Source organism: Lutra lutra, chromosome 8, assembly GCF_902655055.1.
Source record: "Lutra lutra chromosome 8, mLutLut1.2, whole genome shotgun sequence".
NCBI lineage: Eukaryota > Metazoa > Chordata > Mammalia > Carnivora > Mustelidae > Lutra > Lutra lutra.
The window spans coordinates 136,391,278-136,405,255 of NC_062285.1; the positions used below are offsets into that span (position 1 = coordinate 136,391,278).

Below are 13,978 nucleotides of genomic sequence, written 5' to 3' on the forward strand. Positions count from 1 at the left end.
AGGAACCATTGGTCATGATTCTGCTTATGGAGAAAAGTTGGTCTTTATCAGAGGCCATGAATTCATATACCCAAAGTTCTGGTACTTTCAAAACACCAAAGAAGCTATAAGCGGTCTTCAGAGTCCCCCAAAGTTTATGGAGGGTAGAACACGAAGAACACAGGTTCCTGCCCTAACAATGATGTCTGGGTTGTAAGGGGAGGGAGTTAACAGCTGTTTGAAAAAGTTAAATTGAGAGGCCTGGGAAGGCAAGCAGCACTGCATTTTATTTGCTGCTGAATTCTGGGCCCCTAGCACAGTGCTTGACACCCAGCAGGCACTGAAAGAGAAAGAGAAAGAATGAGTGAGGTAGGGGTGCCTGGGTATCTTAGTGGGTTAAAGCCTCTGCCTTCGGCTCAGGTCATGATCTCAGGGTCCTGGGATCGAGCCCCACGTCGGGCTCTCTGCTCAGCGGGGAGCCTGCTTCCCCCTCTCTCTCTGCCTGCCTCTCTGCCTACTTGTGATCTCTGTCTGTCAAATAAATATATAAAGTCCTTAAAAAAAAAAAAAAGAGTGAGGTAGAAGGGAAACTTTAAAGAAATAGATGTCCCGTTCTTTTAGTGTGAGTGACCTTATATATAAGCTCAGAAGACTCCAATGGTGTGTGGAGGTGTTTGCTGTGAGGAGAGGGTAAAGGAGGGGAGGAGATTCACCCCGAGCCCCCAAAATGAATAAAGCCCCAAATTCACAGTATGCACTTTCCCAGCTCAGGGCCCTTCTGCTTTCTGTGCCTGGTGGGTTACTCCCCACCAGAAAGTTTTCTTCTTTAGGTCTCTCACTGCCTCAGAGAGGCCTTCTGTGAACATTTTGTATAAAGCAGCCCACTCATCCCTTCTCTCTTAGTCCTCTATTGCCTCTTTCCCAGCTTAATTTTCTTCCTGGCATTTGTAATGATTCCCTGGCATTGGGTGTTTGTCCCATCTGGAATGTCAGCTTCCTGAGGGTAGGGCCCGTCTCTCTTTCCCCTCACTGTTGTATACCCAGTGCTTGGCACATAATAGTAACTCAGTGTATGGTATGTGACTTCATTGGTTGTGTGGTGGCTTTTTGATAGAACACATGTTCCTCAGAGAGAGAAGAATTTCCCTCACCCAGTAATCATGCATTTTGGTACCATTTGCATGGAGGACCTGGTGTGTCCCTAGTTTTGTTTTGTTTTGGTTTTTTGCTGGGTGCCTAAGAAAAGTAAGGCCAGCTCCCCTGCATTCAGAGACTTCATGAGTAGCAAATGCAAACGTGCTAGCTCACGTCTCTGCAGTGTGCTGGGTGCTCTGAGGGAGGCATGCGAGCCACCTCTGAGGCCGGAAACCGCAGTCCTAGAAATGTTGACACCTGAGAGGAGAGGTGGGCTTTTTGGTTGAAGGTGAGAACAAGAGATTTTGGAAGTGGTGATCGTTACTCAATTGTGAGAAGATAGGTCCCAGTTAACTTGAAAAATGCAGTCATTCTAAGAAGAGCCTCTGCTACCTCTCTGACCCCAACCACCACTTTCTCCCTTCCTCCTCAAACACAAGCTCCTGGTTCCTCAGACACGTCATCTCATAATGCTGTCTCCCAGGCACCCACACAATCCCTCGCTTCAGTGGGGTTCTTAGGCCACCTGAGAGAGGCCTTTTCTAACCATCATATGTAAGATGCTCTCTTCCCTGCCCGCCATCTCCATCAGCTTACCCTACCCTGTCTTCTCCAGGGTACTTGTTGCCGCCAGAAGTGTTTGTTTGATACATAGAGTTTTGTTGTAGATCTTGTTTGTTGCCTTTCTTCCCCACTGGAATGTAAGCCCCCCTCAGAACTGGGCCTTGGTTTTATTTCTGCTCTATCCCCTGTGCTTAGGGAAGGGCCAGCTCGTGTTAGGCACCCGGAAATGTCTGTTAAAGGAATGGATGGATCCGTTCCTGGGCATCCTGCAAGATGAGAGGTGAAATACAGACGAGCCCCAAACCAGCCTCTGTTCCCCAGAGACCTCCCCGTTCAAAGCTGCCATGCTGCAGAGAAGTCCTTTCGTGTGGTCTGATGCTGCCCGTGACGGATAGCTACAACACCTCGGGGGCTTGTGGGGTGTCCAGGGGAAGGCATGTTTTCTGTGAATTGGAGATGATGTAGCGGATATTGAGCCAAGACTTGATAACGGGGTAAGGTGTGATTGGGCCACAGAAGGAGGAAGGTTTTTCTATCAGCTGTGTGGAATTGATGAGGGAGAATATGGAAGTTAGAACTGTTCTGTGAATGATCTTGAATGTGAGCTCTAGGGAGGTGTCCAGATGGCACAGCTCTTAACTTGCCCTGTGTGCTCTTAGAGCCTTTGAATGTTTAATGTGGTGGGTTTTTAGGAACGTTAGCACAATGGCTGTTCCGTATTCTGAACTTGTGAGCAGAACAGGAGTCTTGCTCTGCCTCAGCTCAGGTGAAGACTGGATATTTTTTCCCCTTTATTCAAGTACTGCTTTTCTCAAAAAATAGTTACTACTCAAAAAATAGTTACTAGAAACAAGAAAACACTGTTGTATTTTTTTCACCATAGACCTTTCTTAAAAGTAGTTTTGCCTTTTTACTAGTCTAGATTTATTCTAGATTATAGTGTTTACACTTGGATCTGGCTGCATAGTTAGAGATGCCGGAGAACGTGAATGATTTCTTCTGCGTTTAGACTTAGAAGCAGTTGGTGGTTAAGTGGGACCCAGCTAGTCACCTGGCACTTCTGTTTGATTGCTGGATGGAAGATTTGATGTTTGAGGTATAAATACCTTTTTTTTCCCCCAAAGATTTTATTTATTTGACAGAGAGAGACATCGAGAGAGGGAACACAAGCGGGGGAGTGGGAAGGAGGAGAAGCAGGCTTCCCGCTGAGCAGGGAGGCCTGACGCAGGGCTTGATCCCAGGACCCCGGGATCACAACCTGGCTGAAGGCAGACACTTAATGACTGAGCCACCCACGCGCCCCTATAAATACCTTTTAAAGTATAGGCTTAAATGCAGAATTTGGAGCTGTGGTTCTCTTCCTAGAGATTCCTATGTAGTTGATTTGGGGAGCTACCCTGATAATGGTTTTGTTGATTTTTGTTTTATTTTGAAATAATCTTGAACTTACAGAAAAGTTGCAAATACGATTAAAACAGCAACAACAGGGGCGCCTGGGTGGCTCAGTGGGTAAAGCCGCTGCCTTCGGCTCAGGTCATGATCCCAGGTCCTGGGTTCAAGCCCCACATAGGGCTTTCTGCTCAGCAGGGAGCCTGCTTCCTCCTCTCTCTCTGCCTGCCTCTCTGCCTACTTGTGATTTCTCTCTGTCAAATAAATAAATAAAATCTTTAAAAAAAAAAAAAAACAGCAACAACACTTTTCCTGAATCACTTAAGAATAAATTGTTGTCCCAGTGTCCCATCGCCCGTATCCCTTTTCCCTATACTTTAGTGTATTTCTAAAAATCAAGAATATTCTCCTATATAACCACAATACAACTATCGAAATTAAAACAAAAACAAGGGGTGCCTGGGTGGCTCAGTGGATGAAAGCCTCTGCCTTCGGCTCAGGTCATGATCCCAGGGTCCTGGGATCGAGCCCCGCATCGGGCTCTCTGCTCGGCAGGGAGCCTGCTTCCTCCTCTCTCTCTGCCTGCCTCTCTGCCTACTTGTGATCTCTGTCTATCAAATAAATAAATAAAATCTTAAAAAAAAACAAAAACAAAAAAAACCACTGATACATTGCTACCATTTAATCTTCAGCCCCTACACAGAGTTTGACACTTAGCCCAATAATAGCCTTGATAGCAAAAGTATCACACTTAGCATTTGGTTATTTTGTCTCGTTAAATCTCCTGTGTCCCTGAGGTTCAGTGATCCTGAAACTTTTGAAGATTTCAGACCCATTATTTGGTAAAATGCCTCTCAGTTTGAGGTACTCTGGCGTTTCCTCCTGATAATTTTCAGGTTATACATACTTGAGAGGAATATCGTAGAAGAGATTCTGTGTTCTCAGAGCATCTGATCAGACAACTCACAGTTTCAGTTTATCCCATTACAATGATGCTCGTGTGTTTTACTTGATTAAGGTGGTGTCTGCCAGGCTTCTCCTCTGTGTACTTATTCTTATCTCCTTTCTAATTAGTATTTTCATAGGGAGGTACCTTAAACTATGTGAATATTCCATTTCTTTCACTTTTAACTTACTCATTTACTTATTTCTGTCTGAATGGCCTCATGGTTTCCTATTTTATACAATGGCTTATAATTTCTTACCATCATTATTTTTTATGTGCATACTGTCCCAGATTTAGCTTATAGGAGCCCCTTCAAATTGGTCTCTGCAGCCGTTTGACATGCCCCATTATTTGTTGAACATTTCCTTGCTTCTTGGCAACGAGCATTCCACACTCATTTTGTACTTCCTTTGCCCTAGCCCCAAATTAGCTCTTCTGAAAAAGAATTTTAGTTCTTTTTAAGAATGATATTTAGAAGCCACAGTCTGGGTACTAGGTGTGTTCATTGCTATTGGGGTGTTGCTTCTTCCCAAGCCCTTTCAGTGACAGAGCTAGGGGTGTGTGTGTGTGTGTGTGTGTGTGTGTGTGTGTGTTTACATACATGAAGGAATATGCACACATATGGGCTCCCAAAAATCACATCTATGTTTATTGTTACGTCTTTCTCTATATGTTATAAACCCTGAGTTGTTGCCAATAACTAATTCTGATCCAACTCCACAGGACTCTTTTGAGCTTTTTCCCTTTCCATTTTGGTAACTACTTTTTCAACAGTGAGAAACCTGGTTGTCATCATCATTAATATATTTATTGATTTGGAGCACCTGGGTGGCTCAAGTCTCTGCCTTCGGCTCAGGTCATGATCTCAGGGTCCTGGGATCGAGCCCTACATTGGGCTCTCTGCTCAGCAGGGAGCCTGCTTCCCCCTCTATCTCTGCCTGCCTCTCTGCCTACCTGTGATCTCTCTCTCCATCAAATAAATAAATAAAATCTTTAAAATATATATATATAAATCAGTCTCCTTATATGTAACCACCTTCCCTGCATGGATGCCCTCTTTGCCCTCTTGGGTTCTGGTGCAGCATGGGATATTTTAAAGCTCCCCAATGATGCAACCAAGGTAGAGCACAACTGGATGAGAAGAAAGGTGAACTCTATACTTTTTGATTCATCATTAAGTAAATGGCAGGGTTTTTTTTTTTTTAAGATTTTATTTATTTGACAGAGACAAAGAGAAGGAACACAAATGGGGAGTGGGAGAGGGAGAAGCAGGCTTCCCACTGACCAGGGAGCCTGATGCGGGGCTCAATCCCAGGACCTTGGGACCATGACCTGAGCCAAAGGCAGACGCTTAATGACTGAGCCACCCAGGCGCCCCTAAATGGCAGGTTTTTAAGTCAGGTTTGGTTTGAGAAAGTAAATTCTTCCTAAGGAAGTGAAATCTAAAGAGAAAACTCAATTCTACCAATATAAGCAGTAAAAGATCACGGTGAAAGCACAGCCTGTCTCCTGGAAAGCTTTGAAAAATATTTATTTTGGAAATAAATCTTGTAGTGAGTGAATTTCAGTCCCTTTCCCTGAATTACCTGTTTATAGGAAAAAATACTTGAAAAGGTTAGTTGTTTTGAAGAATGTGTTTCATTAAAGACTTACTTTGCTTTTTTTTTACATTGAGTTATTAAAATAAACTTTTTAGAATAGATACAGAAAGAAATTGCAACTCACTGCTTTTTAAAGCATTGGATATTTAAACAGATTTTCAGACTGTGTTGCTCTTTCTCAGTAGTCCATCGCACTTTAAAATACAGGAACTGAGTTACAGTAACTGGGTCATGAGGAATCCCATATTCTTCCCACTTGCATCCAGAGGAAGCAACCACAGCAGGATCCCTGGCCAGCCTGCCTTAGATGGTCAGCCTCTATCTTGCCAGTTTTCATAATGCCATGTTCTGGAAGTGGTGCACTGCTGCGGGTGGATTTCCACCACGAGTTCCCGCTGAGACTGAGGGACATATCATCTGACTCCACAGAGTTCCAGCATTCAACCTACGGGAATCACAATAAAACCTCTTCCTTGATGGAGTTTGTAAAGTTTCTGTTGAAGTTACCTTTGGGGTGTGAATTGTGCACATCAGGCTTTTGTATGTCTATGTCAGAGGCAGGGAGGGAGAAGGGCCAGTATTTGTGAATATGGACAGAACCCCAGGAGGCTTGGCATGTAGGGAGAATACCTGGCCCTTAGTTGTTGTCATTTAGTTCTCGTTTTCTAGAAACAAAGCATTACCCGGTCAGGAGAGCCAGCTTCAGTGTTGATGGTCAGTTCTTTGTACAGGTTGAGGCGTTACCACTCTCCGGACTCAAGTCCTTCAGGAACCGTCTTTGTGGCTTTTGCCACGCCAGCAAACATTTACTTCACGTTTTTCTTTCATGTGTCTGACTTTGAACTTGGCATTTTTCTGGATGGTATCTGTGAAGCCGTGAGTTCAGTGTGCTGGATCACCTAAAATCCAAGTCTCTGTTCAGTACTGTGGGGGAACTGGGCTCCAGATCTCCGTCTCCTTCTAGCTCCGCCGTTCGGAGAGTGGCGTCAGGCCCTGCCTTGAGCTTGGAAGCAGCCGCAGTAGTTTTGGCGATGCGCTCTTCCCATTTGCTGCACAGAGTGGAGGTTGGCAGCCTTCTGTATACGTTACATTCAGACGCATGTTACAGGGTATAGGAGTCTAAATATTACATTCTTCTACATGTGAAGCATCAATTACATTATCTTAATTTCTTAAGATTCAGCACATGTTCAACTAGAATGATCAGTGTGGTGGATCATTTTTGCTCTCATTGGTGGCCTTAATGCATATGTCCACGAAGCTGCAGCCGTGAACTCATTCAGGAAGGGGTACACGGATTTATAGGATGCTTGGTACCCACCTTAAAAACACAAGTAGAAAACATGTAAAGTGTCCAGTATTAGTAATATAGAAGAAAAATATGAAATGCAGAATGTAGAGTTTTATGTTAACCACACTGGAGATGTCATGGGAAAATGCCTAAATTGTGATATGTAACTGCGTATCATGATTAATATATTCTGTATTATTTTTGAGGGCTGTTGCCTATCACAGAATTTTTCTTGGGCACCCAGTGGCTCAGTTGGTTAAGCGGCTGCCTTAGGCTCAGGTCATGATCCTCAGGGTCCTGGATCAAATACTTTCAGGCTCCCTGCTCAGCAGGGAGTTTGCTCTCCCTCCGTCTGCTGTTCTCTCTCTCTCTCTCCCCCGTCCCTCTGTCAAATAAATAAATAAAAACCTTTAAAAACATTTTTTTCTTTGACATTGCTAATGCTTTGTGTTTTATGTGTTCTCTACTTGTGTTTTTAAGACCAGGTACTGAGTGTTCTGTAGATCCGTGGATTCCAGGAATATCCCCTAAAAGCCAACCAGATGTTGTCATATATTCAAATCAAGGGTTTTGCTGTGTGTGTGTGTGTGTGTGTGTGTGTGTGTGTTTTGTTTCAGGAAGATACTTTAAAGCTCACTTTAATGGGCTTCTTTAAAACCAAACAGTCATATTTTGTAAAAGGAGTAACAAACCAAAATAGGAGGATAACCAAATGTGGTGAGTTTTATGCATCCTCTTAGTTTAAATAAAATACCGGGTTCTGCTCAGTCACAGAGATGGAATGTTTGCACACCATCTACAAACATTTCATTGGCTGCAAAGAGACTGAATATAGATGTTAACCTTCTGGTGTGCTATTACTTTTAACAGAGAGAAGGAGCAAGAAAGGGAAGAACAGTTAATGGAAGACAAGAAAAGGAAGAAAGAGGATAAAAAGAAAAAAGAAGCCACTCAGAAGGTAGGTTTAATCACTTAAGTCTGTCTTGACATCCACCAAGCATTAGAGTAAGTAACTGCCTTGGGTTGGATACCTGCGAGCCCAGTAATGCTGCTTAGTTCACTTGAAAGTTTTAAGATCTGAAAATGGGAGAAAGTTGGAGACCTACATTTGTTTCCATAAGTAGGTATTCAGGAGAGCTGCAGCTGATTTAATAACAGCAGTAAACGAAATCAAGAAAGGCAAAAGGGTCCCCAACATTTAAATTCTTAACTGAGTTTACTTATTTATATCATAATTAATCTCCATTTTCTTAGGTTAGCTTATAAAATAACTTCTTAAGGCTTGTTAAGTTCACCACAGTATTCTCCTTTTGGTCCCTCTACAGCACTGTCATTTGTAAGAGTCTGCTTAGCTCTCTGGGGGAGTAGTATACCATGGCGTTGAGGCCCTTGCTTAGGGAAGAAGAGATGGTAAAAGATAAAGGCCTCACCTCTGTCAACTGACAAGTCTTTTTTTTTTTTTTTTAAATGATTTTATTTATTTATTTATTTATTTATTTATTTGACAGAGACACAGCAAGAGAGGGAACACAAGCAGAGGGGGCGTAGGAGAGGGAGAAGCAGGGCCCCCGCTGAAAAGGGAGCCCGTTACAGGGACGGAGCCCAGGACACTGGGGTCATGACCTGAGTCGAAGGCAGATGCCCAACAACTGAGCCACCGAGATGCTCCCATCAACTGGCAAGTCTTAATTGACGAGCTGGACCTCAGCGCTGTCTGAGCAGAGACCAGTGGGCCCCACGCCCCTCCTTCAGTGTGTGCTCCTCTGCCCCCTCCCTGGTCTAATCTCCCCCACCTCGCCACTCTTCGGCATTGCCTGACTTAGGCTCTGGCTCAGCAAGAGTGTTCTGGTACCTTTTGGGGAGGTAAAATGATTTGCCTCCAGTTCTTGTTACCACTGACTAGCATACTTGGGAAGTAGGACCTCAACTGTGAGTCAGGTTTGAGGGTCCCTGCTGTAGTGCCAGGTTATTGAAGCTAAGTTTAGAAAGGTAGAAACTGTTACAAGGTTCAGAGGAAAGTCTAGATTTAGAACAGAACCCAGGCAGGCAGTCATACACAAACCAGTGTGGGGTGTCACGGGACACCACAAGTTATCTCAGCATTATTGGATAGAACCGTTATTCCTGTAAGTCAGTTTTCTGAATTTCTGAAATAGATCATTTTTGGATGTCAGGAGAAAAAACAATACTGGAAATATTTTCTGAATTGGATTGCATATGACCCCTGCCACATTAAACATGTTAAATAAAATTTTATCTTTTCTTCATGACTTAATTAAAAGGAATATCCGTTATTATTTGGTCTATAATATAATAGACTGCTGCTCATGCTCATTAAGGTTTTGTCTGCTTTTCTTGGTGTTTCTGTTTCTGTTAGTAGTGGTGTACTCACCATCCCATCCTCATGCCATCCAGGGCACCTGCTTCTAACATGTTGCTTCTGATCTGAGCTTATTAGAATTATCTAAAATGTCAGGAAAGAGTCTGACTAAAGATGTCAGATAACAACCTAGAGGATTTTTTCATACTTGCCTTTGGAGACACAGCCCCCTTCCACATATTGAGGCATGATAAGCAGGTCCACCAGCGAGACCGTGTCAGGGCATTGCCCCTCCGCATACTGACCTTCCCACTGGAGCGATGGAGAGTGAACCACGGTGAAGGTTTTCTTTCCTTAGGGCATTCCCATTTCATCAACTAAGTTGGTATGAAAATTGGATTTTGCAGTCTGTGGGAATGAATGGTTAATAGGCTGGACATGGGTGAACTTGAGCAAAGAGTGGTAACAAGAAGATAGCAAATTGAGTGATTATTTTAGGCAATCTGTGATCTGTCTTCATTCTTCACAAAGGTCATAATATTCCTCAACTGGAAAATAATCAGCATCTGGATGTGATTGATAAAATATGCATCTGTAAACTTTACTGTGGATCCACTAATAGAAAAATGATTTACAACACAAGATGGTGTGGGTTTATTCACGAGCAAATTGGGTATTTAGGCAGAGAATCTCATTTATACAGCTGGTCACTCTCCCTGTGTACTTGTATCTGCATGAAGAACTGGTTCAGAAATTATGGCAAAGAAGAAAATCACCATAAATAAAATCCAGATGGTTACGTATGAACAATAACATTCGATCATTTTTGTTCAAAAATGTTCTAGATTGGCTGACGCGGGATTCAGGCCAACACATGGCCTCGGATATTGTTGTATCATACTGAACCATTGTGCCATTCCAGAATTAAATTCTGATTTAGCAGTTTTAAGGAAGAGCACAAAGCTTACCATGTGATTGTCTTAGTGGCTTCCAACCTTATTGTAGAGACAGCGCCTCAACGAGGAGGCATAAAATGTGCTATGATGCAAAGAATCATACAGAATGTGCCAGAGGCTCTGTCACGTGGTCATTCATTCAGTCAGCACCGTTTACAGTGCTTCCATCCTTCTCGCTGCTTACGCTCTTGCTCTACAATCATCTCTTCGTGTCTGTCTTCCTGTTAGACTGTCAGTTTCTCGAGGTTTTACTCATATTTGTATTTCCGGGAAGTTAGGGCAGTGCCCAGTACATAAGAATCACTCAAAACCCATTTGTTTAGGGGCACCTGGGTGGCTCAGTGGGTTAAGCCTCTGCCTTCGGCTCAGGTCATTATCTCAGGGTCCTTGAGTCCTGGGATCAAGCCCCACATTGGGCTCTCTGCTCAGCAGGGAGCCTGCTACCCCCCCCCCCCCCGCCCCTCTGCCTGCCTCTCTGCCTACTTGTGATCTCTATCTTTCTCTCTCTCTCTCTCTGTCAAATAAATAAATAAAATCTTTAAAAAAAAAAAAAAACCAACTGTTTGTTTAGCAGATCAGTGGTTAAGAATGAGTGTTGGCAATGTAATTTTCTTGAAGAATGGACTTTTCCTTAAAGCTAAATCAAGTGAGCTTTTCTCATAAGCAGTTTGCTCTTTCTAGAGCCATCACTGAGTAAACTGGGTTAGATTTCCATTCATGAGAAAGGTGTCAAGGAAGGATTCCATTCACATTCATTAAGCTGATGCTGCTAAAGGACCATTGTTCAGTGTTGGCGGAACACATGCTTTGATCATCAGCTTTCCAGCGTCTGGAGGACAGCTCTTTTAACAGAACCCACATTGTAAGACACAGTTGACATTATTTGGGTTTGTCACTTATAACTGGGGAAGGCATTGACTTCCTGTATAACTGATCTTCAAAATGGCATTCTGAGAAATATTTATAATGTTATAAAATTTAAATTGCCTTAAGGAATTGGTATGTGGATGCAAATCAGTTCATTCATGGTTAAACAGAGTTTTAGAAAAATTGCACAGTAGACTTGAGCTCTTTAACAGTTGGTACAGGGAAACACATTCATTTTAATGTGCTGTCTACTACAAATTCAATAGAGTTGAATTAGCTTGTCTTTTAATGCAAGAATGTAAGGAACACTCCAGGAGGTCATACAACTAGGGCATTTAATTCAGATTCTGTGCGGGCATTAGTGTGCTGGAATCCACTGCAAAGCGGGTTGGTTCGCTGTAGGACATAACTCCAAAGACGGGCATGCTTTCATGAGCACCCATAGCAGTGGCTTGGTCTGGTTATCAGCCACAAATAACCAAACATCATCTTTTCTATATCAAAGTCAGAGAACCATTAAAAATGCTTTAGAAGATTAACATTTGGGAAAAGGGAGTCAAAATCATGTACGATCTCGATAATAATAGTAATGAAAATAATGTAAGCCTATTAGAATTCTGGTGCATTTCCTTTTGGGTGTTTTTCTTATGCATGGCCTTTTGTGGGTTTTTTAATATCATAGGGCATGTATAATTAGGTGCCCTCCTTTATTTTCCTCTCAATAGCAGAAGCAGTTTCCATGTGTCTCCTAATCAACATATCCAAACTCTCTAAAAACCTATTATTACATTCAGCTTATCCAACCTTTTAGGTTAATCACTTCCATAGATTTATTAGTTACTATATAAAGAAATACTTTCAACAAAGCAGTCTTTATTTGTTCAGAATTTACATGTTCACTCATTGCTGTATTTCATACTGTTTTCATGAACTTTGATTAAAAACAACAAACATTTATTGAGCATTGGCATAGGGTAATCTGATTTAATCCTTATAACAACCCTTTGTACCCGAGATACTGTTATTACTAATCTCCATTCAACAGATAAATAGAAAACTGAGATCACACAGCCAGGAAGTGGTATGCCTTGGTTTTCAATCCTTTCTGCCATGGCTTCTGATACCTCTGATGATGGGCCTCTGAACTTTTGCTTTCTAGATTTGAGATTGAATGTTTGAGTCCATAGGGTAATCTTTTTGTCTCTGTGGCTAATTTAGTTTCTAGGCTCTGTCCATTTCCTTTATCCAGTCATAGCATGAAAATGACAAACAGCATTCCTGATACAGGTACTTCATCATTTAGTAAGAGTGGAATGCTTTTTGTTTTAATTTTTAGTATCCATAGTAGTAAGTTATAATTGTAAGTTATAACTGGACATGTGGCATTATAGAAGGACATCAGAGTGGACTCTCAAGCTTTTTTCCTAGATCTGAACTATGTCTGCATGTCTGATAGCCTAAATTCCTTAAGTCATTAGAATTACAGTAGTCCTATAATAGGGAACTAGAAAGCATATCTCATTCACTTTTGTCTGTTAATTTATTTTTCAGGTCACGGAACAAAAAACCAAAGGTAAGTTTTTTTTTTTTTTTTCAGTCATTGGAACCTCTGTGTTTAGATTTTTACACCCTTGCTGACTCAGCCTCCAATCCACTTGGTTAGTGAGAGTGGGTGCAAGGTAATTAAGTTGGTTGCTTACAACCACTGAAGAGCAGTAATGACAAATTAAAAGTACTTGTAGTAGTGTTTCTAGTTGGCCTTAAATTTTTTAGAAGGCAAAGGAGATTAGAAGAAGTAATACCTTGTTTTGAAAGTATATGGGTCATGATTTTGAACTGAACCTTTTCAAAACAGTAAGAAAAAGAAAACTCTAGCCACTCATTTATAGAAGGGAACTGCAGAGGATTGCTAAACATCTTGATGCATGCCATGCATTGTGTCTGAAAGGGCGTGTTCAGTGTCTGGGATGGTCAGGTGGTCCTCTGAGCTAGAGCCCGGAATGTGCTTTTTCAAAAAATAATACACTTTAACTCTGTTACAGACTAGTGATGTGTCGTAAACAGAAGCAGATATTCTTCAGGCCATCCCCAACCTAATGGTCTGTGTGCTTTCAGATCTCTCTCTCTTCTGTTAATTTGGATTATGCAGTCTTGTGCATAATCTGGTGCAGGTTGGATTATGCAGTCTGATGATGGCTGCACTTTTGGTTGGTTCCCCTGCAGAATGGTAGACCTCATTCCTTGAGACCAGTGTTCTGGCTCCTGTCCTTGCCCACTTAAATATGTGGTTCTCAGCTAGGATATGCATTGACATCATTTGCATAGACTTGCCAAATACACAAGTATGGACCTCCTCCTAAACCTTCATGGTCTCAGGCCAACAGACCTAACAGATGTATTTTGAGAAGCTCTATAGGTGACCCCAGTACATGCCCCAGGTTGAGAGCCACTGCCTTGGATGGAAGGAATCACATTAGGACTGTGATAACTTGGAAGAAGGTCCGGGTATGGATAGGCCATGATGTGATCGGAAGGTATGGATAGGCCAAGATATGAATGGATAGGCCAAGATGTGATGGGAGGCCCTCTAATGATTGTTTTCTTTTTGGTTTTGTTTTCTTTTGTTGACTGCTAGGCCAAAGCATGTCCAATAGTGATGGAAAACTAATAAAGACGGTGCTAGTTTTGTTTTGTTTTGGTTTGGTTTTTTTAGATTTTTATTTATTTATTTGACAGAGAGAGAGATCACAAGTAGGCAGAGAGGCAGGCAGAGAGAGAGGAGGAAGCAGGCTCCCTGCCAAGCAGAGAGCCCGATGCGGGGCTTGATCCCAAGACCCTGGGATCATGACCTGAGCCGAAGGCAAAGGCTTCAACCCACTGAGCCACCCAGGTGCCCCAAGCCAGTGCTAGTTTTTAAGGAAACTTAGTTCT

The 13,978-nt window shown here is 42.4% G+C and overlaps 1 protein-coding gene across 9 annotated transcripts in view; it reads left to right on the top strand.

Moving 5' to 3' along the window:
- Nucleotides 1–13,978, top strand: part of TNRC6B (trinucleotide repeat containing adaptor 6B) — a 263,359-nt gene that overhangs the window by 179,029 nt on the left and 70,352 nt on the right. For all 9 annotated transcript variants that reach the window (XM_047741007.1, XM_047741002.1, XM_047741000.1 and 6 more), the window contains 2 exons: nucleotides 7,775–7,862; nucleotides 12,599–12,620. In XM_047741007.1, coding sequence (XP_047596963.1) covers nucleotides 7,775–7,862; nucleotides 12,599–12,620 — 110 coding nt within the window. The remainder of the gene's footprint in view (nucleotides 1–7,774; nucleotides 7,863–12,598; nucleotides 12,621–13,978) is intronic.